The 27,489-nt window shown below is 46.1% G+C and overlaps 1 protein-coding gene across 5 annotated transcripts in view; it reads right to left on the reverse strand.

The window, feature by feature from the left end:
• Positions 1 to 27,489, reverse strand: part of ACP1 (acid phosphatase 1) — a 302,138-nt gene that overhangs the window by 149,739 nt on the left and 124,910 nt on the right. For all 5 annotated transcript variants that reach the window (XM_069606057.1, XM_069606056.1, XM_069606055.1 and 2 more), the window contains one exon: positions 7,417 to 7,478. In XM_069606057.1, coding sequence (XP_069462158.1) covers positions 7,417 to 7,478 — 62 coding nt within the window. The remainder of the gene's footprint in view (positions 1 to 7,416; positions 7,479 to 27,489) is intronic.

Genomic DNA, 27,489 nt, shown 5'->3' on the forward strand with positions numbered 1-27,489 from the left:
TTTGAGCAGGCTGTCCTCTGCCTTTTCCGATTGCGGAGTAAAAGCGAAAGGACCTACCCCTCCAGGATTCGGAGTCTGCCGGATTGCAGCCCCATGTTTGTAATCTCTCCAGGCCGTCATCAGCCTGCTTACCAAATAAAGAAGTACCGTCAAAGGGCATGTTCAGAAGTCTGGCTTGTACATCTGGAGAAAAACCAGACTTACGCAACCACGCAAATCTGCGGATTGTGGTACTTGCTGCCATGGCCCTGCTGATGCTGTCAGCAGAATCAATGCCTGTTTGTAAGGACTCGCACATTGCATCCTTTCCATCCCTGATGATGTTTAAGAATGCTTCCCTTTCTTTTCCTTCTGGGAGACAGTCAGCCGCAGATGAAGCACACTCCCTAAGTGTGTGGCTGAATCTTGCTAGCGTGCAAGTGGCGTTGATAGACTTAAGCGCCATGCTACATGCCGAAAACACTTTTTTTGACATGGCATCAAATCTTTTATCATCCCTGCCCTGTGGAATGGTAGGGTATGCCGACCTATTGTTAAATGAAGTTGCGGCTTGTACAACTAAACTCTCTGGAGTTGGATGCTTGCTCAGATATTCAGGATCTGAAGCCGATACCCTGTATTTAGCAGAAAGATTTTTTTTTATTTACCTCAGGGATAACTTCAGGAGTTTCCCAATTTGCAGAAATTTTTCTTTGCAGAGCAGTATGAAATGGAACAACAGAATCTTCCTATGGACCTTTATCTAAAATATCAGTAAGGTCATCCTGCTGAAAAGAAGGTGTAGGTGTAGTCCACACCATTAACTCAATTATTCAGGCCATCAGAATCCTATAAGGGGGTCTCAGCATGCTCCCCAGGGTCTGGTTTAGCAAACTACTTCTGGAGAAGTATCTAAACCACTTGCCTCATGTAGAGAGTCCTGAAGGTCTCTTAACCTGTTCTGCTCAGAGATTAATTCCTCTGGCATGGGTATTGTAGTCCTTTGTAAACCAAAGGGTCTCATGGTCGGAATCCTCCCCTTCCTCATATATAGAGGACAAGGCTCTAAAGTAGTCAGACCTAGGATATGGTTTAAAACCCATTTCAAGAGCAGAAGGAGCCATAATTGGTTGTCAATGGCTGAGAAAACGCTGAGGTTGTCGATGTGGAAGTCATAGGCTTTGACAATACTGAAAAAGGCATCGAGAAAGTTTGAAGGGCCCTCGATGCACTCGAGAGGATCGGAATCCTACTCTGCCTCGTCGAGATGGTCGATGGCATCCTCGACGTCATGGTCGAAGCTTTCGACACCTCTACTGTCTGTGACGTAGTGACAGTTGTAGGTTTGTCTTTTATTGGAGTCAACAGTGGCATCGAAGACGGCGTCGATGCAACCGATTTATGCATCCAAGGACCCTTCGACAAAGGCGTCGATGACGCAGATTTGTGAGTCGAAGAAACCATCGACGACGGCGTCGATGATGCAGTCTTACTGCTTTTACTCGAGGGTTCATGACGCTCTTGAGTAGTTTCTCTCGCCGGGTTCAACGACTTGCGGCGTTTTGATTTTTCGGGTCTTTCACCCAGGGTATCACCTTTAGACGTCTCCGAGGGGGCTGAGGCTGCTTTTTCGAAGACGCTAAGCATTTTTTATACTGAATTCCTCCCACTTAGCTGGAGAGCTGTGTTTTGTGGGGTAGGCTACCCTTTCTGGGGAGGTAGAGAAAGAAGAAGAAGAGGGAGATCTACGACGCCTCTTCTTAAGAGTGTTTTGATCTCGAAGACTGATGAGAACCGCTTTGAGATCTTGAACGGGAATGGTTCTTTTGTCGACGAGGAGACAAATGTCTCGACTCAGCTGAAGAAACTTTCGAGGGAGTAGAAGTTTTAAAACCCTTACCTTTTTCTAACTTCCCCTTACGCTCCTTCAAGGCTTTCACCGTCATGGACATACAGACCTCGTATTCCGAACAGTGATGCTCTGATCCCAGGCACCACAAACAGATCCTGTGAGGATCCGTTAATGACATTTTCTTCCCACAGTCACAACATTTTTTGAAACCGGAGCGTGGAGTCGATGGTTCGGGTGAAGAAGCCATCGTATTAAGGTAATAATCTTCGAAGAATAAGAAGGTTTTTCCTGAAGAAAGGAATGGAGTGTTATGTCTCCGAGGCCCACGTAGCGCAGAAAAACGGTACTGGGCAACCGACGCTGCGCGAGTCTATTTATACGCACGATGACGTCGGCGCCGATACGGAGGCTGTCGACGAACACCAACTCAAGGGACGTCGACGTGCAGCGCCCTCTACTGAAAAGATTTCCGGGTAACATCAAAGATAAGGAATACGTCAGAGGACACAATCCCTTGGAAATAAAGATTGATTTAAGACTCCATCCGTATTCCCTCCACCCTGTTATTTTTGCACTGCCTACCATCTATTCAAAAAAGATCAAACATGTAAGAGTTATCTGGCAGTCCAATCTGGGCTTAACTTCGCAGATTAGTTAAGTTGTTAAGTAAAGCAGCCAGTCTTTCTTTTATTTCCAACGAACTCACCTAGGATTCCTGAGCACCAACCTGCACAATCAGGCCAGAATGCAGCTGTCAGCCTGATTTTTGGACTGATCAAGTCCCACTTGTTTACAACTGTTAGAAAGTCTCTCCATTGGCTCAGTATACTCCAAACAATCTATTTCAAGTTATTATGTACAATTTTCAAGTGCCTTTATGGAGTTGTGCGTCAATCTGTAACCAAGAAAAGCTTCATCAGCCCATTAGAACTCTTCATTCACAAAAGGGACCCTTTGCTTGCTATCCCAAAGACCAGTTGCAAGAATCAGGGGGGTAGCAGCTTTTATCAGTTCTTGGATCTCACCTATGGAATTCACTCCTGAACTCTTCGCAGGCAGACATCCCCCCTTGTTTTAGTTTACATTTTTGAAATGTTAATCTTTTGTTATGTGTTCTTTTTTGTTCCCTCTATTCATTCCTTCCAGTACATTAACTGCGCCAAAATGCAGTTCATTCTGCTTGGTGTGTTCAATTTAAATATGGATCTTGGCGTTAAATGTTTCAGCCTCGTTCTCATTAGAAGCTTAGGTTGCAGCTGTCTGCCAGTCTGGACATTTTAGATTAAAAATTTTGTGCAAAATCATATTTTATTTCCTGTTCAGTTTCATGCCCCTGTGGTGGCCTCTCTCGTCTTCATCAGTGTGGACTACTGCACCTTGCTCTTTTTAGCTCAGCCTCAGTACTTGCTATGACAGCTTCAAGTCTTGCAAAATACCACAGCGCTGCGATTCATATTTCGTTTGCTTCCCACATCTCCCCCATTCTCCGCCAACTTCACTGACTCTCGATTGGTAAACAGGTTAAATTTAAATCCCTGTCTCTTCTACACAGGGTCTTTTATGGTTTGGGGTGGATTATTTGCAGCAGAAATTCCAGCCATTTGTGCAATGTCGCACTCTTCGATCAGAGAAGAACGCAGTTATCCAGGTTCCGAGGTTTTGACTCTCCTGTTTTGGTGGCCGCACCTACTCTGTGGCAGCCACCAAACTGTGGAATTCGCTGCCTCTGTGGCTGCGGATCACAGAGAATCACCCGTCATTTCGGCGAGCATTAAAAATGTTACTCTTTTAGAAGGGGGTTGCTGCAGTTATGCAGGTTTGTAGGATTATTTTGGCTTGTCTTAAGTACATGTTGAAACAGCTCCTTCAGTGAACATTTCAATCAAGCTTCCGTCTAGTGCTGTGTGGATTTGCGTGCAGAAAACTTGCAGTGGATGGTATAATTAGGAAATGTGTGTGATGTTGCAATGGATCTGTGTGATTTTCCCACGGCTGAATAACCTGCGACGGCAATGTTCGCATGGGAGATGTACGCAATACAAAATGTTTGTACATTTCCCATGCGGAAATCCATTACAAAACAATCCTAAAACCATATAACCACACACCCCCACCCACACCACACCCCGACCCACACCCCCAACAAACCCCCACCACCCTACTTATCTTTCCTTCATACACGCTGTGTCCCTGCGGCACCAGTTCCCTTTTACTCCCCGTGATCGGGAACCGATGCCGCAGGGTCCTTTTCTTTTATTATTTTTTCAGGCAGCTGCAGGGGTTTCCCCCGCAGCCCCAGGCTTTTTTTTTTCTTCTATTTTTTCCAGTAGGGTGTGCTGCGGGCACCAGCAGCCTTTTTTTTTAAAAATCTTTACACCAAACCCACCAAAAGGCCTAAAAACATACGACGAAAAGTTCAAACTTTTGGTAGTTCAAACTTTTCGTGGTATGTGTTTTAGGTCTTTTGGTGGGGTCAGTAATTTATAGTTGGTAATTTCGTCCTATTCCATTGCAATGCAGGATGGTGTGGCAAGAACACCAAGTCTTGTAGTAAGAGGCACGTCTTCTCTAGTTTCCTCCTCCAAGTAAAAAGTAATTCTTTCAAAACTGACCCACTGCAAGCAAGAATTCTTCATGCAAGCTAGATTGTGACCAAGTGAAGAGCATTTCTTTTCACAGAAAACCTGTGTCTGCTCGGGCTTTGTTAATTGTATTTACTGTAAAAACAAAACCCTTGCTGGTGCATGAATTGTGCAATATCTGTATACAAATGATAGTCCCTAGAAAGAAAATAATAAAGGGCAAGTAGGAAGCTGTCAACGGATGTCCACAAAGAGAAATAGTCATTTATTTCAAGTACTCAGACAGATTACGTTTTAGGACTCATTAGGCACGATTGACCTTGGAAAAATGGGCATCAGAAGGAGTTTTATTAAAAATTAGCCAGTGTGATGTTTTATAAAACTAAATTAATAAACAAATTGAAAAGCCTTGGCAAAGCCATTCGGTATGGCTAGGTCAATGTAGATTAGTTGGTCCTGTGCAGGAGGGTAGGCTGTATACAAATATAAACTAACACCCACTGCAATTAAAAAGCCATTTGATTTGCCCCAAGGTAAGGGAGTTCTAGACCCAATGCCTTGCCACCATAAAGGATATCACTCAAGTGGCAATTCTGCTAACGCCCGAGCAAGTCCTCCTAGGGATGCCGCTCCCAGACTCTTACCCGAGAACTGGGAGGAGGGCAACGTTAATATCCCAATTTTTGTTGGCTGCCAAAATCACAGTGGCCCGCACCTGGAAGTCTGTGGAAGGACCCCTAATAACCCTCTGGTGGGTTAAACTTTGGGATATTCTGATAGCTGAAAAGGTCACGGCAGCCAAAGCAGGACTGCTCCACCGATTTACCAATATTTGGGCACCAGTCCTAGACTATGATCAGAACTACCTGGCCCTGACCTATAAGCCAGGCTTGATCGCGAGAGCCCTCCACTCTTGGGCAACCTCTCGCCGCCTGGTCAGGCCAAATGTGGCCCGAGAACAATGCCCACTTGGGAACACAGGGGGGTGGGAGGAGGGATATTATGTCTTGCACGCTCTGTGAGGTTATAAGCAATGTTACTGTGTATGCTCTCCTGTGTGCCGATTCATAAATAAACATTTTTTTTAAAAGCCATTTGATTTTCTAAAACGTATTATCTGGCAGTGTCATGGAACGCCAACAAAGCAGCACATACTTGGAAACCCTGCAGTACTTGTTCAATTCAATAGAGGTGACTAAGTTTAATGTTGCTAGGGTAAAATCGTAAAGTCGAGTTCCTGCAGTGAAAATTGTATACGTTTTCTACATTATTATGAACAACAGACATAGGAACTCATTTAAAATGTGCAGTATGTTTTGACGATTCACAGGGTGTCAAACCTCCCCAATGGAGAGCCCCTTTCCATGAGGCAACGGAGATGCGGCCGCTACCCAATAGTCCCCCTAGCAGTGGTTTAATGCGGACTCCCCCCTGGGGACAAGGACGATTACCTGGGGTACAGCCCATTAAATGTCACTCCCCGACATTCCCTAGCCCTCCCTAATGGTAAAGAGCCACTACACTGACAGCAAACCTATGTATTATTGTACCATATGAGAAAAAGCCAATAGTACTAGGACAAGGAAGAGCACAGGAGACATGAAGATTGACTCTGCTAACACTGTTTACGAGGTGTCCCAGAGGAGGCATGAGGATTAAGTCGTTAACACAGATGAAGAACTTTTGCAATCCACATGGGAGGAAGTGGATACAATGTATAAAAGGACTATCAAATGTGTCAAGCCTGGCAGCGGAGTCTTACGCAGCCGTCAGAGGAAACCGGTATAGCAGGAGATTCAAATCCTGCTGGCGGACCAGCCGGAGGAAGATGTGGAGAACGTGACAGAGCCGCTGTGGGAGTTCTCCATTGAAGTGCTCTGGTCCCAGGAAGCCCCAGTGACGTACAGATGTCCGCACGAAGGTAAAGGGACCCAGAAGGGACGCGATATGTGGAGTGAGAGGCACTCAAACAGCGATATGTGGAGTGAGAGGCACTCAAACAGCTTTCCCTCTGCCCAGTGCATGTGAACCAACTATTGGGCCTAGCCATGTCAGTCATGCTTCCAGAATCCTCTTCCTCGTGTCAGTGGCAGACGGAAACCCACTGACCCCCACAGAAGAGTCCGGGACCCTACTATGAACACCAGAAGCGTCCGGAACCCTAAGAAGAGTACCAGAAGGGTTGGGGACCCTAACCAGAGATGGAGGAGGGTCTGTGACCTGACAGCAGATGCCAAGAACATAAGAGGAAATATTCCTCATCACAGTGGGAAAGAGAAAACCACGGACCACCAGAGAACGTTCTGGGACCCAACAAGATTTGGATATTTGCTAACAGACCAGAGTGGAGAAGGGAACAGCCAAGTATTACCAAGAGATGAGTGTCATTCTCCTGGTCCTGAGCTGAGAGTTGTGCTGGAGACACCAAGGACGCTCGAGTAGTTCCTCCTGGTTTTATTGGCAACTGTATAAATCAACACCAGAAGAAGGGAGCAATTCTCCTGGACATGAAGTTGCATGAAGACCGGGTGAAACCCGCGAGCCAGGTGAAGGGAGTCATTCCACTTGGCATTTTCATTTTGAGAGAACATTCTTTTGGACACCATCTGAGAAGCAGGAGAAGGGAGTAATTCGCCGTGCTCCTGAAGGAACTTTATTAGTTATCCTTTAGTTGTAGTGTGAGGCATAGAAATAGGTTTTGAAACAGGACGGTGGAGGTTAATCTGACGGACCCATTTAGTATTCGTTTTGAGGCAGGGAACCCCTTCTTAGATGGGGATAGTGAGGATCGTTTTCTTATTTACACAAATAGAAGTCTATAACTAAAACCATGCCACTTTTGTGTCCGCTTCTTTCTTCGACACTCTTACAAAATACAACGTTCACTTGAAAATATTCCATGAAAGCAGAGATGAATCAGGAAATACAGCAAAGGCAGAGAGCTGGAATAACATCTTCAAATTGTTGAAACACATAATAAATAATTTGGCATTCATCACTCACCTTAGATTACTTTCATCCATGCACAGCATATAATCATATGAAAGAAAATCATCTTTGGTAACCTACGGTAAACAAAAATACCATGTAGCAGTTTAGAAAAATGATCTGTACTGGTTAAATTTGATCTGCTTTTATTTAGTAGTATTATGTAGAGCATGAACAGCACTGCACTGCCTCTTCAGAACACTTTTGTATGTAGTGCAAGTTTCTAAATGAAAGGACAAAAAAGCAAAGTAGATACGTAACCATAAATAGGTCAACTGGCACTGGCAAAGGAGTGGCTTGAGTCTTAAGGGAGGGTCAACCACAGAGTTGATTAATCAGAACAGTTTGGGTGGGACCAGAGGTTAAGGGTAGAGATGCGGAAACAGAGACAAAGGAGGGGCACCTAATGCATGCCAGGGATTTTATGTTGTATCGAGGGTAGAGTCCATGCGGGACAAGTTTTCTCTTTCACCCAGTTAAACAGTTCTCAATCTAAGGCCACTCTACAGTATTAGGTCAATCAGTTAATTTCTCTATGCTGGATTTAAGAGTGGTCCAAAGTTTGGGCCCTTGTTCACCTAATGTTCTATCTCCAAATCTTTCCCCCCTTTCCCATCCACTACCTGCCTCACTCTGTTTCCTTATCAATTTCTACCATTGTAAAGCATCCGGGAACTGATCCATCCGCTGTTACTTTTCTACATTTTTCCTGATTTAACTCACTTTGATTTAAAATAAAGCCAGAAAATACAAACCCACCCCCCCCCTTTAGCTTGGATATGGTTCACATAAATAAAACACAGCGAAATTTGTGAACAAGGGGTGAAGGGAAGAGGCTTCGGCTCTCCTCCTTCCATGGCCCATTACATTTATAATACATTTCAATGAATGGTTACTCATCCTCATCCAACACATTGGATATACACCAGGAAAGCAGGTCTGCCTGTACTGTACAGAAATCCTCCCCTATATGAGAAAAAGAGATGGCAGGAATATTTGCTAATTACTTCTAGCATTACACTCTGTCCATGCTGCCTCAGAATGTTTTGCAGTCCACATCACAATTATTCACTTCCTTGTGTAATCCATTTGGCTACATTCCCCATATAATGCTTGCTCATCTGCTGGTGCTTATCACAAATTGTCTCCTGGCATGTTTCCTCTGGAGTGCCTATATGTAGGAAAAAACACAAACATTGCATGTCTGACTTTCCACCAAGGGTGGTGCCAGAATTGGCGAGAGCACTCCAGACCAATTGTGAGGGGTCAGAAATTTGAGGCGGACAACTTTTGGGTGATTTCTCAAATTGTGCCATTGTATTGAATTATAAGTTTGAACAAACGCCTCACCATCGCTACCCCGACAAGGATTTCCCTACCTTTCAAAAACTAAAGGAAACACTCCAACAAGGGATATCTGGAACTCCCACTTAAACAAAATAGACAAGAAAATATATGGCAATTCACAACAAGATCAGCAATTGTACTTCTAATATATTCAGTTTCTTGGTAGCCTGAGCGAGTTCCGCCTCCCCAGGTTTCAAGTTAGATTCAGTTTCAATGTTCAACAAAAAGAAACAAGGAAATAGGGGTACACAATAAAGTTTCAATTCGGTTCTTGGCTCCTTCACTGTGTCAAAAGAAAGTTCTGCCAACCGATCAACCAAAAGAAAGATGTCTCTTCCTTGAACAATGATTTTCCACTTAATTAAATAGCATCAATGAAGTTCCAGGTCAAGCTGCTTTGCCACAACTTATAAATGTTAAAGATGAAATACAGTTCCTTGTCAGATTCAAAGAAACCCAACCTCTGTTCGCTCTTCTCAATGATTTATGTCTTTGCCAGGATGACTTCACAGCACTTCTGCTTTCCCCTGTGAGGAACTCATTGTGGCAACAGTAAAGACAGACACAAATGATCACAGTTCAAGGGTTTTTAATAAACTGTATAGGTAGGAAGTCCGCTGATAAAGTCTGCTGTTACTGCTGTGTGGCTGTGAACGATCGTCTCTCCCTGCTTGTGTGGACTTTCCATTTTCACGGACGAAATTCATTCTACACGGACATTGGTATGGGACTGCTGCCTGTGGGCATATTACAACGAGCTGTCATGAGCTGTGAAAAGTGATTAGGGCGTGTATTACAACTATTGTTGTTTGTGTTGCAGGTCCGTTTGGTGCCTGCGATCCGCCCCTTTTACCCAGAAACACATATCTGCATGAAGCATGCGCTTTTGAAGTCCACTGATAAAGTCTGCCGTTACCACTGTTAGAGTGGTTACTGCGTGGCAGGTTGCTAAGTAATAATTCTGCTTCTGACTTGTGCATGGTAAGAGCAGTGCTGACTGGGCTTTTAAAAAGATCTTCTATGGTTAATGGAAGATTAGCCTTTAAAGCTTAACAAATTGTTTATAACGCGTGTGCTACAATCTAATGTTGCACTGATTTATGAATGCTATGCATTTTATACACACACAAATCAGGTATGCCAGCAAATATTGTAGTCATGCGAGCTTCGGCGTTACTTAAAGCCGTGACTCAAAAATCATCACCGACCATTGCCCTGAAAAAAAACCTAGGTGGTCAACCCTCGCTTACTCCTGAGCGAAAGAACTCAGCAGGCGATATTCGAGGATTTTGTATCCCTAGATGTGAACCTGATCCTTTAATATCTACGCATATTGAAAACAACATGGTTTTGTCCGAGAATGTAAATATTCCAAACACGGAGCAGAAAACACGAATTCCTGCTTCTAATACGTCCACCTCAGATACCATCTTGATAAATCAAGTATGTACGTCGCAACACAATGTGGAAACAGCGCTGCTTATGGACCCAACCACACAAAGTACAATGTGCCCGCAAATACTTCAGATTGTGGGTCCATCTAATACTATAGAAGCTTCTGGCAATAGTGAAGTCGGTATTTTGACCTCCGCTCCCGTACTGAATTTGAGTGTCTCCCCTGTGAATGATACGTGTGTTTATAGCTGGTAATGATGGTAATGGTTTGCCACTTTATCACTCTCTGATCGTAAATGACAGAACCACACGTAATGATGGCAGTCTATATTGCTCTCCGAGTCTTTTCGATCACCATACGCAAATATCGAAAGACTTAACGTCATCATTTGCACACCTGACGCCACGAGCAGTTCATAAGATTCCTCAATTGAGGGGGCCAACTGATAGTGGCAATTCAGTAAATACCCAAACTCCCCTAATGGAAATTACGCTTAACTTGATAAACATGTCAATTATGTCTGTTTAAGCTATTTGAATCCTTAGTATATGCAGGTTGGGAGAACGCCTAATCTAAACCTAAATCAAAGATGGGAGCAACCTACAACCATCAAATAATAATAAGGCAAGCCTTGTAGCGTCTTGTCAAATAAAATGGCCTATACTAAAATAAATCCTATTGCCAATCATTTACAACTAAATACAAAAAGAGTGATATAGGATTCACAAGAAAGAAAGAAGTGTTCACAATTGAGAAGTCAGGATGTGGTAACCGGGGGGGTCTCCCTTCCCCACCTTTTGAGCACGGGACAAGGCGGGGCACGCGAGCACAGCTCACTCGAGCTTTCCAAGCACGAGACGCCAGCTCCCTTCTCAACTATTAGAACCTTCCTGATAGGTTCAAAATAATAAAACAAAGGTTCCTTTCTGATTGCACTAGGGTGATGGTTCTTCACCCCTAGGTCTCCCTCTTCTGGGCTCAGACCTCTCTCGAATGTTGGCCTCCCTCTGTCGGATTCACTATGGCTTGCATTCAAAAAGATAACATCTGCTACATTCACGTGTCGTTGGGTGATGGCTTTTCACCCCTGAACGCCCCTCTTCTGGGCTCAGACCCTTCTAGAATGTTTGCCTCCCTCTGTCGGGTTGACTACGGCTTGATGTACAAAACAATTTCACCTTTCGCATTCACAAGTCTTAATGTCTTTTTAAACAATCCACTGTGGACATCCCTCCATGGGTTCACGCTTGTCACAATGATCATCGGGGCATCATGCTTCGCACAGTTCTGCAGCCATCCCTCCGTCAAGTTCACATTTGCCAGTCTCTCAGTTTCTTCTACTTTCTTATTATGCAGTATTTACTTCCCTCGGTATTCCAATAGTTTGTCGGCCAAAGACTTTCAACTGTACAAAGGATTTTGCTATACCCTGTATGACCACTTTGACCTTTTCTTGTGTCTTTCCGAAGGCCTCCTGGCATCAGTAGTTTCAACAATGGGGAAATTAACCAGAGTCTCTCGAATGAGCACCCACGTGGTTCAGGCCCCCTCTGCAGCAGGTTTTCCCCTTAGGAGTTAACAGTTCTTTGATTTGCCCTCAATTTGCCATTTGAAAGTTTAGTTCAACACAGTTTGGTTTCTTATCGGTTCTTCCCTCGACTCACCGCCTGTGATGAACCGCTTGGCTTTTCTGGTCTCTGGAGTCGAGGACGGTACCATGGTAGTGTCGCTTCACGTCCCGATTGTCAGTCAAGGAGGGCTTCATGTTACATTGACATCTGCTGCAACACACGCTGGCTATTGTTCACGGTCTTAAGATTCCTTTCACGGAGGCTTCGCGGGTCTGGGTCGGAAAGGGCAAGGTCGCTGCTCTCCTTGTCACCCCTTCGGTTTTCACTGCCTTTCTCCTCCTCTTGAATTGCTGTACTGGGATAGCCGTTTCATCGTGCGGTCTGCCTTGCTCGTAGTGTGCCTTCATGCTCCACCTTTTATCCCTGGGGGGAGAGGGGGTAAGGGCCATCAGGTGGGTGTGATTTTGGTCAATTGCCTGACCCTTGTGTTGGTACATGTCAGGTAAATGGCTCTGGTGTTAGTCCATTGTCTTTTGTGTTGTGCGAAAGTGTTCCTGTCGGAAAGGGGTAGGGGGGGGGATTTAGAATTTGAGTATGCTACGTGGTAGGATGGGGAATAGGTGTTGGAAGAAGGGGATACCGAGTCTCACCCTTCGGTGTCCCACTTCCACTCCCCGAGGACCCCCCCCATCCAGTTGATCCTCCCTCACTGGTCCACCCCCAGGAACTGGATCCAATAGATATGGCTGTGTCCTGGCCACCTGGATAACTAGTATTCGGAAGGGTACCTGGTTACTGCCTTGCTCTGCCCAGGTCAGTACAATAATATCAACAAACGAATGAGCAAGGTAAGGTCGATCTCTGCTGAAGAGTAACCACTGCTACACCCCGAGTGGGTAACCCCTTGTGTGGGTGGTCACAGAATTCTCATAAAAATGTTCTTCAGCACAAAAGGGTTTTATTTTGAAGTGGAGTGGTGTAGTAATACACTGGTATTTTTCAAAAACATAGGACATTCACATTTGAGGACATACAAAGTGTAGTACCCAAGTACAAATGATCAAGTAGTCAATATTTGCGACATCTACTTGTACAGTTTGTTCATTCTCTATAGGGACACACTGCTGCTTCAACGATCCTGGCAGCTGAATGCACTGGCAATAGGTAAGTTCTACTACACGCGGCTTTATGCATAGAAACTGGTAGGCCTACCCTCACTGTAAGGAATCTCTAAACAGTATGACTCTGCACATTTAAACACCCATAGCCCTTCGTGCCACCTACACCATATGCTGCATGACACGTGTTGTGGCACCGTAATCCAGAACTTGCACAGCCCACATAGATCACGGTCCACCCTTCCCCCAGGCCCGTTGAGAAGGGGCACTCTTTTTAATCAAATTGTATTAAATACAGATTTGCACTAATTTCTCTGTGCACTTGATAAATGGCATTTGCGATTCCACAGAAGCCCTTTTTATCCCATTTAAGCGCACTCCACGTTTAGTGGGACCACCACTAGGTCTACTCTCACCAAATCTGCTAAGACCTACACCACCACCTCCCTATTCACACACCAACTATGGGCTAATAGAGGAACCGCACCGTTGGGGCGCCATTTAGTAATCCTACCTCCTTATCCCCCGACAGGCGTGACCGGGCCCGTTAACAAGATGACGACTGCATCCTAAAGAAGTGGATCCTTCCACCTCTTAATCTGAGCCACTAAGCTCCTCGGATTCGGTAAGCACCGGCATCCGCCTTACATAGTATTAATAACTTCTCTCTGCTAGATCTTTTGCTGACCACGTACATTCTGACACGTTCTTTGTCCGTTTCACTCCTACAGACCACATATGACCCACCACTCGTAAAGACACTCCTGTCCTGATGAAGGCCTACACCATTAGAGCTCACCTAGCTCCACGCAAAATGGCCGAAACACTGTCGTGTTGACATGTATTATATGTTGTTGTTCAACTCTTGATTATGCCCACACTCTATGGGCCCTCTACGTGTCTATGATTCCACTGAAGTCTCCAAGCTTCCTTCCCAAGGAACCTATAGAGAATGAACAAACTGTACAAGTAGATGTCACAAATATTGACTACTTCATCATTTGTACTTGGGTACTATACTTTGTATGTCCTCAAATGTGAATGTCCTATGTTTTTGAAAAATACCAATGTATTAATACACCACTGCACTTCAAAATAAAACCCTTTTGTGCAGAAGAACATTTTCATGAGAATTCTGTGACCACCCACACAAGGGGTTACCCACTCAGGGTGTAGCAGTGGTTACTCTTCAGCAGAGATCGACCTGACCTTGCTAATTCGTTTGTTGATATTACTGGCCACCTGGATGACAGATCCCTGGGCACTTGTCAGAGAGATAGGGAGACACCTTCAGGTTTCTCACACACCCGAATAATCATTGGTTCTTTATGATGCGCCTATGAACAATATGGTTCAAGGCGCAGCAAGGCAACAGGGGGGTGGGGGGAGGGGAACAGGGATGACAAGACAAAAAACGGTTCTACTAGGCCTTGTGACATTTGGATCATGCAAGTGCAGTAATAAGAAATTGCAAAAGAGAGGGGGGAGCTGGACAGGGTTTAGGGGCCTGAGGGGTAAGCGCCAGGGGAGGCCTGGTGGACAGAGCCAAGGAAGGCAGAGAGTTTGTTTGTTTATTTTATTTATATCACGCACCTGACCCGGAGGTAATTGGGCACTAGAGGATAGTAATGGTTACAAGACATAGCATATACAGTTATGTATAAGAATACAGTTTGCGCATTCAGGAAAATTACAATGGTACATATATACATATTAAACATTATACATATTATACATAGGACATAGCAGTAGTACAGGATGGATAGCACATACTAGTTATACCGACCTCCTAACGGTCGGTGGTATCAAGAGCTGTCATTTTATGTTTTGTTGAGTATCCATGTGATAATATGGCTTCTGAATTTGTTGAAGGTTTGTATAGTCTGAATATACTGAGGGAGAGTGTTCCAGAGCTGGGCGGCTAATACTGGGAAGCTGGAGCCTCCAGCTCTTTTTAGATTGTATCTGGGCGCCGCCAGACATGGTATGTTGGATGATCTAGTGATTCTATTGGGAACCTTCCATGATCATTTATCTGTGAGATAGGGGGGGGCTTGGCGGTTAAGCGCTTTATGAGTAAGGCAGATAGTTTTTAGGTTCATTTTGTCATGTATAGAGAGCCACCTGTAGTGCTTTCTTGGTTTCCGATATGTGCTCTCTTTTGGGAATGTTCAACACTGCTCTGAGCGCGTTATTTTGCATGATCTGGAGTTTATTTAAGATGGTTTTGTTTGCTCCTAGATAAAGGCTGTTGCAATAATCCAATTTAGATTGTATGAGCGCTCTCGCCAGAGTAAGGCAACTGGTGGGGGATAGAGTGCAGAGGAAGGGGTCCACGAACAATCCAGGCTAGTGCAGAAGGAGCGGGCCTGGTAGGGCAAGTGCAGGAAGAGGGTTTCAGGGGTGGGAGGGGGGGATTTGGGTCAGGGGAGATCAAGTGCAGGGGTAGGGTGGTGAAGGAGGTAATGGTGCATTGTAAGAGTCTGAAGGAACCAGGCAGCCAGTCAATAAGAGGCAGTGGGAAATTAGCAGGCGGAGGGAAGGAGGAAGAAATAAAGGAGGGTCTTGAGAAGCTTCCATAACTTCAGATCCATCTCAAGTCTGAGATGAGCAGGGAGGCCATTCCAGAGGGAGGCACCTGCGATGGAGAGAGATCTACCCCCAACTCACTACTTGGAAAAGCATCTGATATGCAGAGAGTTGGAACTAGAAGAGCGAAGAGCTCTAGCAGGGAGGTATTTAGGGAGAGCGAGTTTGGTGTAGCGGGTCCCAGAAAGCCTTGTGGCTGATGCAGAGGATCTTGAGATTTTAGGGCTGGAGAGAGGCGGTCCCTGGGCTTGAAATCAAGGATAAGTCTTGCAGTCCTATTCTGGATAAATTGAAGGGGACGAATGGATGAGTTGGGCAGATCGAGGTAGAGGCTGTTGCAGGTAGTCCAGCCTGGAGAGGACCAGATTAACATCTGCAATGATTCACCATGCAGGTCTACTCGCCTGCCCCATAGTGTTCCACATTCAACTGTGCTTCTGAAGTTTTAAATCCACAGACAACCAAAAACATGAACACAACTTCAGCAATTAGTACTTTTGTGACTTTTAACAACTTTTCAGTGCCCCTAAACACTTCCAAGTAAGCAAGACACTCTTCCTTTGAACATTCACCTTTCAGAAGGGCAGCATCTTTGCCAGTCTTGTCTTTCTGCAGCGTCAACAACCAAAATGCCCTTCAGGATAGAATTAGAACGTTCCTCCTTGTGGATTTTGCAATGGGAGTTCAACCAACTTTTTGGGAATAATCACCATCAGCAGGTTTCACCCTTTTACAGCCTTGCATTCACCTCTTTGCTTCTGCCAAGCAGAGTAATTTAACATTATGCTGTGTTGTTAGTGTTTTTTTCGCTTTAGACAATGTTTGACCAACTTGTAGAGAATCCCCTCAACGCTCACACAAAATACAACCCACTAGGGAAAAAAGGCAAAGCACAACTCCCACAAGGAGAACAAGGTTTATTTCCATAAAGAAGACAAAAGATCCACCAGCAAAGGACTCTGCTACTACGGAGCGCTCAGACAAAATTAACATGGACAATAGTTTATAAAGTTAAGGAGTGTCACAGCTGATGTACATTACATAGGCTACATATCGACATAGCTGGTTGGTACAACCCTACACATAGGCGGCCAACTTCATATGGGACGCCAGGTCATTGGCCCCAGTCTCTCCTGTCCATCTTCTTCCACGTGGGGTTCTTCCTTGCACGTCATTGGGCTTGCAGTCCCCAATTGCCAATTAAAAGCACAAATCATAGCATGCCCTATCTGTGGCCTAATGTGCACCTATTACTGCAGACATGGGCATAGAGGATACTTTCGAGGTCACACTATCTTACAAACCCAAGCTTGAATCCAGACGCGTCAGCGCCATTCCAACTCTTCCCATCCCAGGCTTAAATGTGTTACTTTCCCTCCATGGCACCTCACTGCACAAATCACACGTGCCCAGGATATTCTGCTGCAATCTTTCTCAGAAATGGTTGTTCTGACAGTTTTGTGGTCTTGGGCTGGCTGGTACTCTGGAATGATGGGGTCTTGGGAGGTTATTAGCCTACTTGTTCGAAAAACATTTCACATTTTACTTTTGACTGAATTTTTTTGATCGTTTTCTCGGTCAAAATAGAGTCAAATTGAATTAAATATACATATGCGCAAAAAACGCCCAAAAAGAATTCGGTCAAATGTGAAAAGGTCAAATATTTTCGACCAAGTAGACCTAAACCCTTGGAAAAGGGGCATCTGGACACTGTCTTAAGAGTTTAGGTTGGGGTAGGTCGGAGGCTTGTACCCTCCTTCTCGTGGGATTACTGTGCACAGGGAGCTCTCGGCCACCTCATGGCCTTGCAGGGCGAATTCTTTCTGGGTTACACATGCAAATAGTATGAGACAATTAGCAGTTTATGAAACCCCACAGATTTGTCTTTTCCCCACTGTTGCACAGGCTGCAACCCGCTGCTGCATTTACACACATCTCTATATTCTATGCCTGGGCCTACTGTCCTGGTGGCAGCGCAGCGCCAGGCCTCAATTTCAAGATGGCTGCCATTTTCCAAGATGACGTTTCGTTTCACCAGTGCATTCCACACCCAGTCACATAACCTATCCATCATATAGCTCCTGCTGGCACGCCCCTACCCCCCTTAGCCTCCCCAACTATCTACAACACACTCTTAGGTCTTTGCCGCATTTGGAACCTCTTGGGGGCCTGGTATGATCGCCCCCGCTTCCCAACATTCCCCCCTTTTGTTAATCCCACATTAACTAACTCCTAGGCAAGCCTTTCTCTATCCTCCTCCTCCATTTTCCTCCTTTCCAATCTCTGCGATTCCACATACAGCGGGTTCTCCCTCCTTTGGTACCCATGCTCTGCACATGTATCGTAAACTTTCCCCTTGTCTGCGCATACTGCTCTGGGGTACACGTCATTTATACACCTGCCCCTCTAACCTCTCCACCCCTCCCCCCTGTCTCCTGCTAGGTCAACCCATTGTTCCTCATAATTCTCTGGGTCTGGCGGGGGAGCAGTGATGGCGCCTAGGGGATGGAGACGTTTTATTGCATCCATGCAGGTTACATTAGGGTCATCTGTTTGTACCGGATTGTCTTTTGTTCGACCAAGGGCACCCTTTATCCCAATTGAAACCATCATTGCATTGCTTTGGCACAGCATCGTATTCCCATCTAGCAGGTGCAGAAGATTACCAACATGAACACGATCATTGGTGCCAGTAGTTTCACTATCGCACCCATCCATGATGGTGCCCAAGAGAAAAGGTTGTTGAACCAGTCACTTCTCTGGATACCAGCATCTGTTTGCATGTGGGTGCCAAGGGTGTGTAAGGCCTCTATTAAATGCATGAGAGACCCACTGTCGGCGTCGTTTGGGGGCATGTAGGTGCAACATGAATGGCTGATCTTTTTGCAGACCCCGACTTCCACTGCTGTACGCAAGTTCAGCACATAGCGGTTCTGCAACGTCATCAACCTTACTGCCCGCATCTCCATCTTTATAGCATGGAGACCTTGTTTGGTGTTATTTGCCAACTGTATCACCTCCCAGCGGACAATCTGGAGCCACTTGGCATTGGCAGCTGCTTGTACTCCAGGCAATCACAAGGATGCAAAAAATGTCTCTTCTTTATTATACAGTCTGTAGTGCTCTGGTATTTCCTTGAGCAATTGTGGGGAATCTTGGGACAGGGAGTTGGATCTCCGCTTTCTCTGCAATTTTTCTTTCGTATCCTTCTCTGGCAGGATACGGAATATGGGCCGCTGCAGGGGAATTGTGGTGGGGACAAACACTGGTCCAGTCGAGGGAGACAAGCCCTCCGGTCCCTCTATCAAGTGTTGGGACCACCAGGAGAGCTAAGTGCAATAAGGCCAGCGAGCAGGTGCCCCTCCAGGAGGAGGGAGGTGCAGAAACGCCTATTGGCCACAGACCCAATAATTGTCCATCACTGCTGCTGTCCTTTTTTGAGGTCTGGGATGTATAATGTTTTGTTGCACCCCACGGTTTCCCTCATTATAGAAGCACAGTTCATATTCTCCTTGCTTCTGCACTTTTACTGGTTTCTCCAACCCCTTGATCCATGCGAGTTTCACCACGTGCTCATTCCAGTATTCTTGGCACACTGCATTCAACTTTTCCACTACTTCTCCAAACCCCACGAGGTCTACCGCCATGCAGCTCATTGTAGTTGTTTCTTGCCACCTGTTTGCCAAATCGTACACCTTCCAACTTTAGGTATGGTCTTTGTAAACATTGTTTGCTTCTGGGATTGCGGGCACGCTGCAGTTCGCCTGGGTCCATCATCACGAGTTGTATGCTCCGTGCCTGGAAAGTGCTTCGCAAACTGCATAAAGTCAGATGGCCCAAACACTGAAGAGCAGAATTTCTTGTGGCATAGATACCTTGCCCCACCACCCCCACCCCCCGAACACGTGTGGTATCAATGAACAAATGTAACAGCTCCCATTAACCCTCTTTTTCCCCACCAAGCTCATGTCTGCGTACCAACTGTAACTCAATTCTGGGTAGTGCACACCATCTATCATAACTAAACATAACCCCCTATACACGTTGTACTTTGCTTTTTTCTTTTGAAGCACCGAAATCTAATACAGTGTGAAAAATCCAAATTTGCAGTAATATTAAAAAACGAATTAGGAAAGAGCATCAACGTCAGTGTAGTGAACTTCCCATTTGCTCTTGCGTAGCATTGTTTGTAAAGGTTGTTAGTTGTCATAACAGCTTTGTTGCCATTTTCATAAGAGACATTAAAAATATTGACAATTAAAAAATAGTAGTATTCAACTTCCCCCGTACCCCTCCCTTTTATATTCTCTCCCCATATAAAACTACCTCCTAAACATAGGATTGTGGCTAACAGACAGCGCAAACAGTCCAGCGACACAATGCATGACAAGCATAAGGAGAGAAAAACGTGGGAATATCAGAGTGTCTTGGTGAACGTACATATTGCTCTTTTCCAAATACATTAGAATGCAGCTGCATTATTTCAATGGAGGAAAGGGATCCATGAGGCACACAAAGATAGAGAGATATGTATCCAATACTTCAGCTCCTTAAAGTAGACAACAGTGAAGGGACCAGTGTATCTAGGCTCACTCCATCTGCAGACTAAGTTCTTCACGTAAATCTTGTCTCCTGGGAAGAGCTGGAGTGATGGTGACGTCACCGAGGTAGATGCTGCGCTGGTTGGATCCCCAGACCGTGGTGGTGATATCTATTGAGAAATACATTTTATGGCTTTTGTTAAGGCAGAAAGGTAATCACAGAACTCATCCCCTAGAACGGACACAGCCCTGGGAGCATTTGAAGCTCTTCTGACAGGAGATCGGGGAGTGTGCATTCGCCGTCTTGTTACCACCTCCTGGGGCGATAAATGGTGATCCTTACAGGGCTGCGTGCGCATGCTAAACAAGGCCACGGGCAAGCACTTCTTTTTTAACGTCGTGCACAGCTTTGACAATTTGCTCTTTAAGAGACCGTTTATCTGTTATACGACCCTGTTGGTCTGGGTGTGGTTAATTGTGTACATTGGATGCTTCCGATGCCGTTATTTCCTTGAACAGCTCATTGAAGAAGTGGGATCTTACCTCAAATACTTCTCAGTGTGTGGCCAGTACTGCGAGATTGGCAGGTGGTACAGTTAATCACCATTTTAGTCAGCATCTCCTGCAGATTGGGGACAAAGCAGTAAATCAGTGGCAGTATGTTTCGACACATGAGATGGATGGTGCAGCTGGTCGAAAGCGACCAGCAGCAACTCATGCAGCATTACTGCTTTGCCTGTCGTTTCTTGCTGCCATAATAAGTCTGTCGGGACTGCTTACATCCTCCTTTTTGCCACAGCCCCTTCTCCTCCTGTGGTGCACGGCCCTGTAATTCAATGATGTGTGCAATTGGTAACGAGTTGTAGGATTCAGGAAATTGCACTCTTCCCTGTGCTAACACTGTATATTCTGAAACAGCTGGCACAGGGAGATACGCTGCTGTTTGACTGCTGCGTTTGCAGTGGCGTTACAGAGTGAGACCTCTTCACTGTCATTTGTGCTTGGTGGTGCATTTCACCACTGCTATCTTGGAGGGCTGGGAAAGTGCCTCTATTAGTTGATCCAATAATGCTGCATGTTGTACCGGAGACTTGTCAGCCCTTCTAAACACTCTCCTCTCCCATTGTGCCAGCCTGCAATGCACCGTTGTGGTGACATAGGCTGAGACAAATAGTCACAGAGCAACCTTGGGACACTAGAAGCGCTTCAAAAAGTTCTACGAGTTCTGCCGATTAGTGCATGGGAAGCCTTTTTTGCACAATCACTTCATACTCTGTCTACCAGGCGGACAACTGCCACCCCAGTATGCCTCAATTCAGTCCCCTACTCAATAGTAACTGACCAGTCAATAAAGAGACCCCCGCCCCCCTCGAGCAGGCTGCCTTTTGCTTTGGGTATGTCCCCCCTCCCTCGTACGTCATGCAGTCATTCATTGACAGGTCTTCATCAGTTCAGTGAGGAAAGTGGCAGGGTTTCGTATGCAGACACCCGCTGTGTGGTCAGTTGGTCAGTGTTGATTTGGATCGCTCAAGGATGACAAATACGGCATGGTCCATGTAAGTTACTGAACATCCCATGACAATTGTGGAGCTTTTTTCAGTTGCAAATGCAGCAGCAGCAGCAGCAAGCGCCTGTTCGTAAGGGAACTGGCACTGCATGATTGAGTCTAGCACTCCTCTGCAATAGGCCAATGGCTTGTGGTCCATGGTGCTTTTCTGCGCGAGTACCGCAGTCATCATTTGACCACTAGAATGGGAAAAAAGATAGAACTTGAGTTCGGGGGTTGCTAGCACCGGAGCATTAGAAGTGACCCCTCTCAATTAATTGAAGCTAGTGAGCAGGTTCTCTATCCTGACAATTTTGTTGTCATTCTTTTGTGCCTCTTTGAGGTTTTGGAACAGGGGCCTAGTATATGCAGAGTAATGTAGGATTCACGCTCTGCAGTAGTTATGCAACCCCAGGGACTTCTGCATTTCCTTGACAACCGTTTTTTGGCTGGAGGGCTCTGCACGCTGATGCAGCATGCTCTGGTTTGATTTTCTTTCCGTGGACAGAGATCAGTTGCCCCAAGTAGAGAACTTCCGGACGGCAATATTGCAACTTTGCCTTGTCTACTTTATACCCTCTATAGGCTAACAACTGCAGCAGAGTGGCAGAGTCCCTTCTGCACTGTTGTTCATTGTCACTGCACACCAGCAGATTGTCCACATATTGGATAATAGTACGGGGCACCTGAATGTTTCCCAAATCACCATGTACAATTTCGTTAAAGATACTAGGCGAATCGCAGAACCCTTGTGGTAATCTTGTATGCTCAAACCGCATTCCGTCATGCGTAAAAGCAATGAGGTATTGCGAGTCTGGATGCAAGTGTATGGAAAAGAAAGTATTCTTCAAAATCGACAACAGTGAAGTGTGCCACTTTTTTGGGGATGCTGCACAAAATGGTTGCAGGGTCAGGAACTCCAGGAAATTAGGCCTGTAAAATGTAGATTTAGGAGGGAGAAGGGGGGAGATCTTGGATCATCTCCCCCCTTTTGCATTTATCCGATATATAGATGTGTGGGGAGGTGGAAGGGACAATTATCGCTTGATATAGGAGAAAAGTAATAGTGTCTCGTATTCCCTCGGCTTCTATGGATAAAGGATATTGCTTTGCTTGGGGAAAACACTGAACCTGGCTTGAGGGCTATTCTCACTGGGCTACTCCCTATAGAAGCCCTACATTGTGGGTACTGGTTGTCCACAACATCTCTGGGACCTGCTCTAAATCTTTCTCATTGAAGGAGGCCGGGGTGGCGAGGAACATCAATAGACAATGCACTTTACGATTCTGTAAAATTATCTTACAGGGGATGAAAATGGCCAGCACAATTTCTCCATCATCAACTCGATCCACAAACGATTCCGCATCTGGCACTTCTTTTAGGGGCACAGTTGGCTCAAGACATAATACAGTGCGCAGCTCGAACCTATCAGAATCAGTTCCCACTGCAACGATCCTTTTCCCAATGCATGTATATTCACCATTGACTTCATGGCACACATTCCTGGGGTAGCACATACTATTCTCAGGAGGATAGCTCAGGGGCAACATGCTCGCCTTGTAAGCAAGACTAGACGGAGCAACACAGGTTCGATCCCCGGGTCCACGCTTAGAAAACTCTGGGTATTAAGCGTGTTATAAATAACCAATCATATCATATTCCCTGATCTGTGAAATAATTGGTCGTATTCAATTCGCTGAGGTCACGTCCCAGTAAATTTACTGGGGATGTTAGAGTATATTAAGGGTGGACGCACCACTTTCTCTCCTATCTTGATAGCTACCTCCTCTGTATATGTAACCGTTGCTAGAGCCCCAGAGAATCCCTGCATGTCGAGAGTTTCATCTGATAATGGGAAATTGCTGTCACTAATGCATGATTTGGTGGCACCTGTGTCGACCATAAAGATTAACTGTTTATTACCCATATCTGCACCCACCAAGGCTTCCTAGTCAGGGTGGGTAGTCCTGGTCAGGACCGGGCATGCTAGAGCTCTCTGTGGGCTGTCCTAATCAGGATATGTGTTGGTACCCGGGAACGTGAATTCCTAAAATGCTCACGCCCAGATATGCTGCCACTGTCCCACTGGGGACCGCATTGTTTCTGAGCACAGGAGTGCCATATGATTGGTTCAGTGGTGCAGTCTGGTTTGGGGTGCCGGGTGGAGTTGTTGCATTTGTGGGGGTCGCGGTGGTTACTGTGTGTATGCCTGGTGGATTTCGTATGGTGTTAATGTGGCCAACAGTAGTGCAGGGAAGTGTCACTGTTGTTGCCCTGGCCCAGCAGGGGTATATTGATTGTATTCCGGTCCCATCCTCCTTCTGCATTCCCTTGTAAAGTGACCCCACTTCGTGCAATCCCAACACTGAACTGGTCCCGCTCCCCCTCTTGACCCCATCCTTCAAATTTACCTCTGCCCTCTTGAAACTCCCCTCCATCACGTTGCTGACTTACTTGATACCATTCAGGGTATTGTGGCTGAGGCCCACCGTTTCACTGCCCTTGTCCTCTGTCTGGCCAGAGCGCCGCTATACTTGCGACCATTCACACTGCCACCTGCCAAGCCGGTTTTTGAGTAATAGCCATCACTGCTCCTTCAACTGCTATTTTGCCAATTTCTTCTGCACCAGTTTCGCTTCCTCAGCCTGCAACCTTTGTGCGTTTTCTTTTTCTCTCGGTTTAATGCGCTTACAATAGTTTATAATTATGGTATGCATCTCAGCCCACCCCTTTTCTTCTATACCCACTATCTGTTCAAGCTCCTTCTGTACTTCTTTGGGCAATCCCCTTTTAATGACAAAATAGAAAAGAGGAACTGATCAGTCCCACTGGTCTCCCATCTCTTTTCACCACATCTCCTGTACTTTCAAAATGTACCGAGCAGGGTCTTCATCATCCCCTGTTGTGTACTGCAAGTCCGGTGTGTTGGGATATGCCCGCCTCAGTGCATCCCACACCTGCGCTCTGATATTGTTAAAGGGTGCCCCATCATGTGCAGCATCATCATCTAGTTTCACTCCTGGTCTCCAGCCTTAACCCAAACATCCCCAGCCTGATCTCCCACTATTGTCACAAGCAAGCTTTTTATGTCTGCCACAGCTGAAGGTAACCCAGGTCTGTTCCTCAAATGCATATATCCACTTCACAGCCCCTGCAGTAAGGGGCGGGAGTGCTTTAATCAAGTTGTGCTTATCCATCTGTGACCAGGGTACATACAGTGCCCTCCCAGGGCTTTTATGCAGTAGTGGCAACTGCGTGCCCATTCCTTGTTTTGTTCTTCGACAGTCACTTCCCTTTTTCCTGACCACTGCTACGCGCCCACACCTAAATTGCAGAGGACACACGCTCTCTACTCTAGGTGTAGTTTCTGGTGTCTCCCGCACCACTTCTTCATCCGCCAACTCATCCACAGTGTCACATTCTCCTTCACGCAGATCTCGGTCTGCATCCGCGCCTGACCTCACAGTCCCATAACTAACAATCTTTGCTCCTTTGTCGTTCCCCTACCCCTTCTCAATATGCACATCTTTTATTGCAGTGCTGTCCCGCCTAAACAAAATATCTCCAGCTCTCCACTCGTCCAAGCCACCCCTTGGTTTGCCCCCTCTTCCCTGAGGAACATCAACCGTGCAAATTCCACTTGTGCTGTTTCTAGCACCTCCCGTAACTCTTTTTGCAGCTTGCTATCCTGCGGTGTTGCAGTGTTAGGTGTTGTTTGATATGGGGGGGGGCGGGTTGCCGTGGCGGGTGAAGGCACATATGTTGGGTTTGTATACCCCGTAGCTGGGAGGGTGGCGAGCAGGTAAATCCCTCCTCGGGGTGGGTGCGGCTGTGTTCCATCTGGCGCTGTTGGTTTTACTACACTCAGGGCAGGGCTGCCATCACACTGGGACTTGCACTCATTGTCTTCTACCATTTTCTATTAGTCCAAAATCTCTGCTCTTTTATGGACATGTGTTCTAATATTCCCCCCATCATTAGTCCACTGCTCTGGCCATGGGCATCAGATCCCCCCCCCTGTTTCTGCCACCCACTGCCGGTGGTTCTTCTCAATCTGATCTTTATACAACAGCAATGCACTATACATATATTCCCACAGAGATATTACCCCATGTTGATCATTGTTATTCTCAAGAAGAACAAGTTACTTACCCCTGGTAACGTTCTTTCGACTGGATGTTCCTCCCACGTACACCACACCTTCTCCAGTATGTCTGTCAGGTCGTCATGTCCAAATACAGGAGCTGTCTACTCCATCCCAGGAAATCAATTACCCTGGACAATAGTGATCTGTAAGATGCATCTACATGTTCAGCACGATCTGGTATTCCAAAATCTAGTTCTGGGGAGGTGTCAACTCCACTGACTGTTTGTAATGAGTCATACCGTTTTTTCTTTTTTAAAACACTTTATTAGCATTTTTCCAATAACAAAAACCATAACACCCTCAAATCCCCACGCTCCCTCCCTCCCCAACTCATATATGCAAGTTACTTTGCTCGAGTCTTTTATCGTGTTCCACAATCGACGGTAGGCGATCATGCATCTTCAGTAGTCCCCCTGAGGCTGGGCAGAGTCCATGGGAGCTTCCCTGAAACCACTTGACCCCATCTCCCTCCTCCACTTCCATCACCCACTCAGCAAAGTCCTTCATGGTGGCCTCAAGTTATTATCTCTAGACAAGTCATTCAACACTTGGGTCTAGTGAATCATCACTACCTCCCCTTCCTCCAAGGTTTCCGTGCTCTGCAGCATAGTCAGTTACGCTATCCCCAACCTGCGTACATCAGCCCGCCACTCTATTGCCACCCGACGTTTGGCGAGAAACAGCAGAAATCAGACCATCTTGTTTCTTACTTTGTGCTTCTTCCCCCCTGGGAGAAGTCCCCAAATACATATTCTCGGATTCCGTCTAACTTGGTCCCCAACAGATCGTTCACCCCTTGAACCACCTTATCCCAATACCCTGCTATTATTCCACACTCCCAAATCATATGCCAGAATACCGCCGGGCCTCTATCACACCTAGGACATTGATCCGACATGTCCTTATTCATTGCCCGCAACCTGACCGGGGTCACATATGTGCTGTGTGTAATGTTAAATTGGATCAGCTGAAACCGGGCATTGCGCAACACCTTCCGGACCAATTCCAATATATATGCCCACTCCTTTTCCGATATCTGGTATCCCAGATCTGCCTCCCATTTCACCTTTACCTTCAATTCTCCCTCACTTTCCCCTCCCCGTAGGGCTTTGTAGATCCGCGAGATCTGTGCCCAGCTGCCTGCTTGGTCTAACAGTATCTGCAGTAATGGGCTAGCTTCCGGCTCTTCCGGAATTCCCTCCCACATTTCCGCCAGCCTCTGGACCACCGCCCCATACACCAATAACAGGCCCTGCGGGAGCCCAAACTTCAAACACCATTCTTTATAGGTAAGCAGTTTGCCTCCATCAAACAAATCCCCCCACTGTGTCACAGCCCTTTTCCCTGGGCCTCTGTATTCCTGCCCCTCCGGTCGCCTGACAGAGTTTTCGGTCCATTCCCCATGGAAGCTCCCCATCATATAGCATCCTGGATCCCCGCTTGCTAACATACTTCTCCCACGTCTCTCTTACCGCTTCAAACACCACAGACCTCCCCTTATCCCCCACCGGGTACCACAACAATTCCACCCCCCCTTCGATTCAGCGGCAAGTTGCCTATCAGACCTTTAAGGACTCCCGCTCCCTCCCTCCCTCCCCCCAGCTGATCGCACAGCAGCACCAATTGCAGTTGCTTGTTTGTTTGTACAATGTACTTTTCATAGTCTGGTAGGCCCAGTCCACCCCCTGCCCTAGGTCTCTGTAGTACTGCTAAAGATGCCCTCCTCCTCCCCTTGCTCCATAACAACTCTCCCACCTTACAATCCAGCATCTCGAAGAAGACTTTTTTCACTACATATGGTATATTAGAGAAGAAGTAAAGCAGTTTCAGCA

This window comes from Ambystoma mexicanum, chromosome 4p, assembly GCF_040938575.1.
Source record: "Ambystoma mexicanum isolate Mex_15411 chromosome 4p, UKY_AmexF1_1, whole genome shotgun sequence".
NCBI lineage: Eukaryota > Metazoa > Chordata > Amphibia > Caudata > Ambystomatidae > Ambystoma > Ambystoma mexicanum.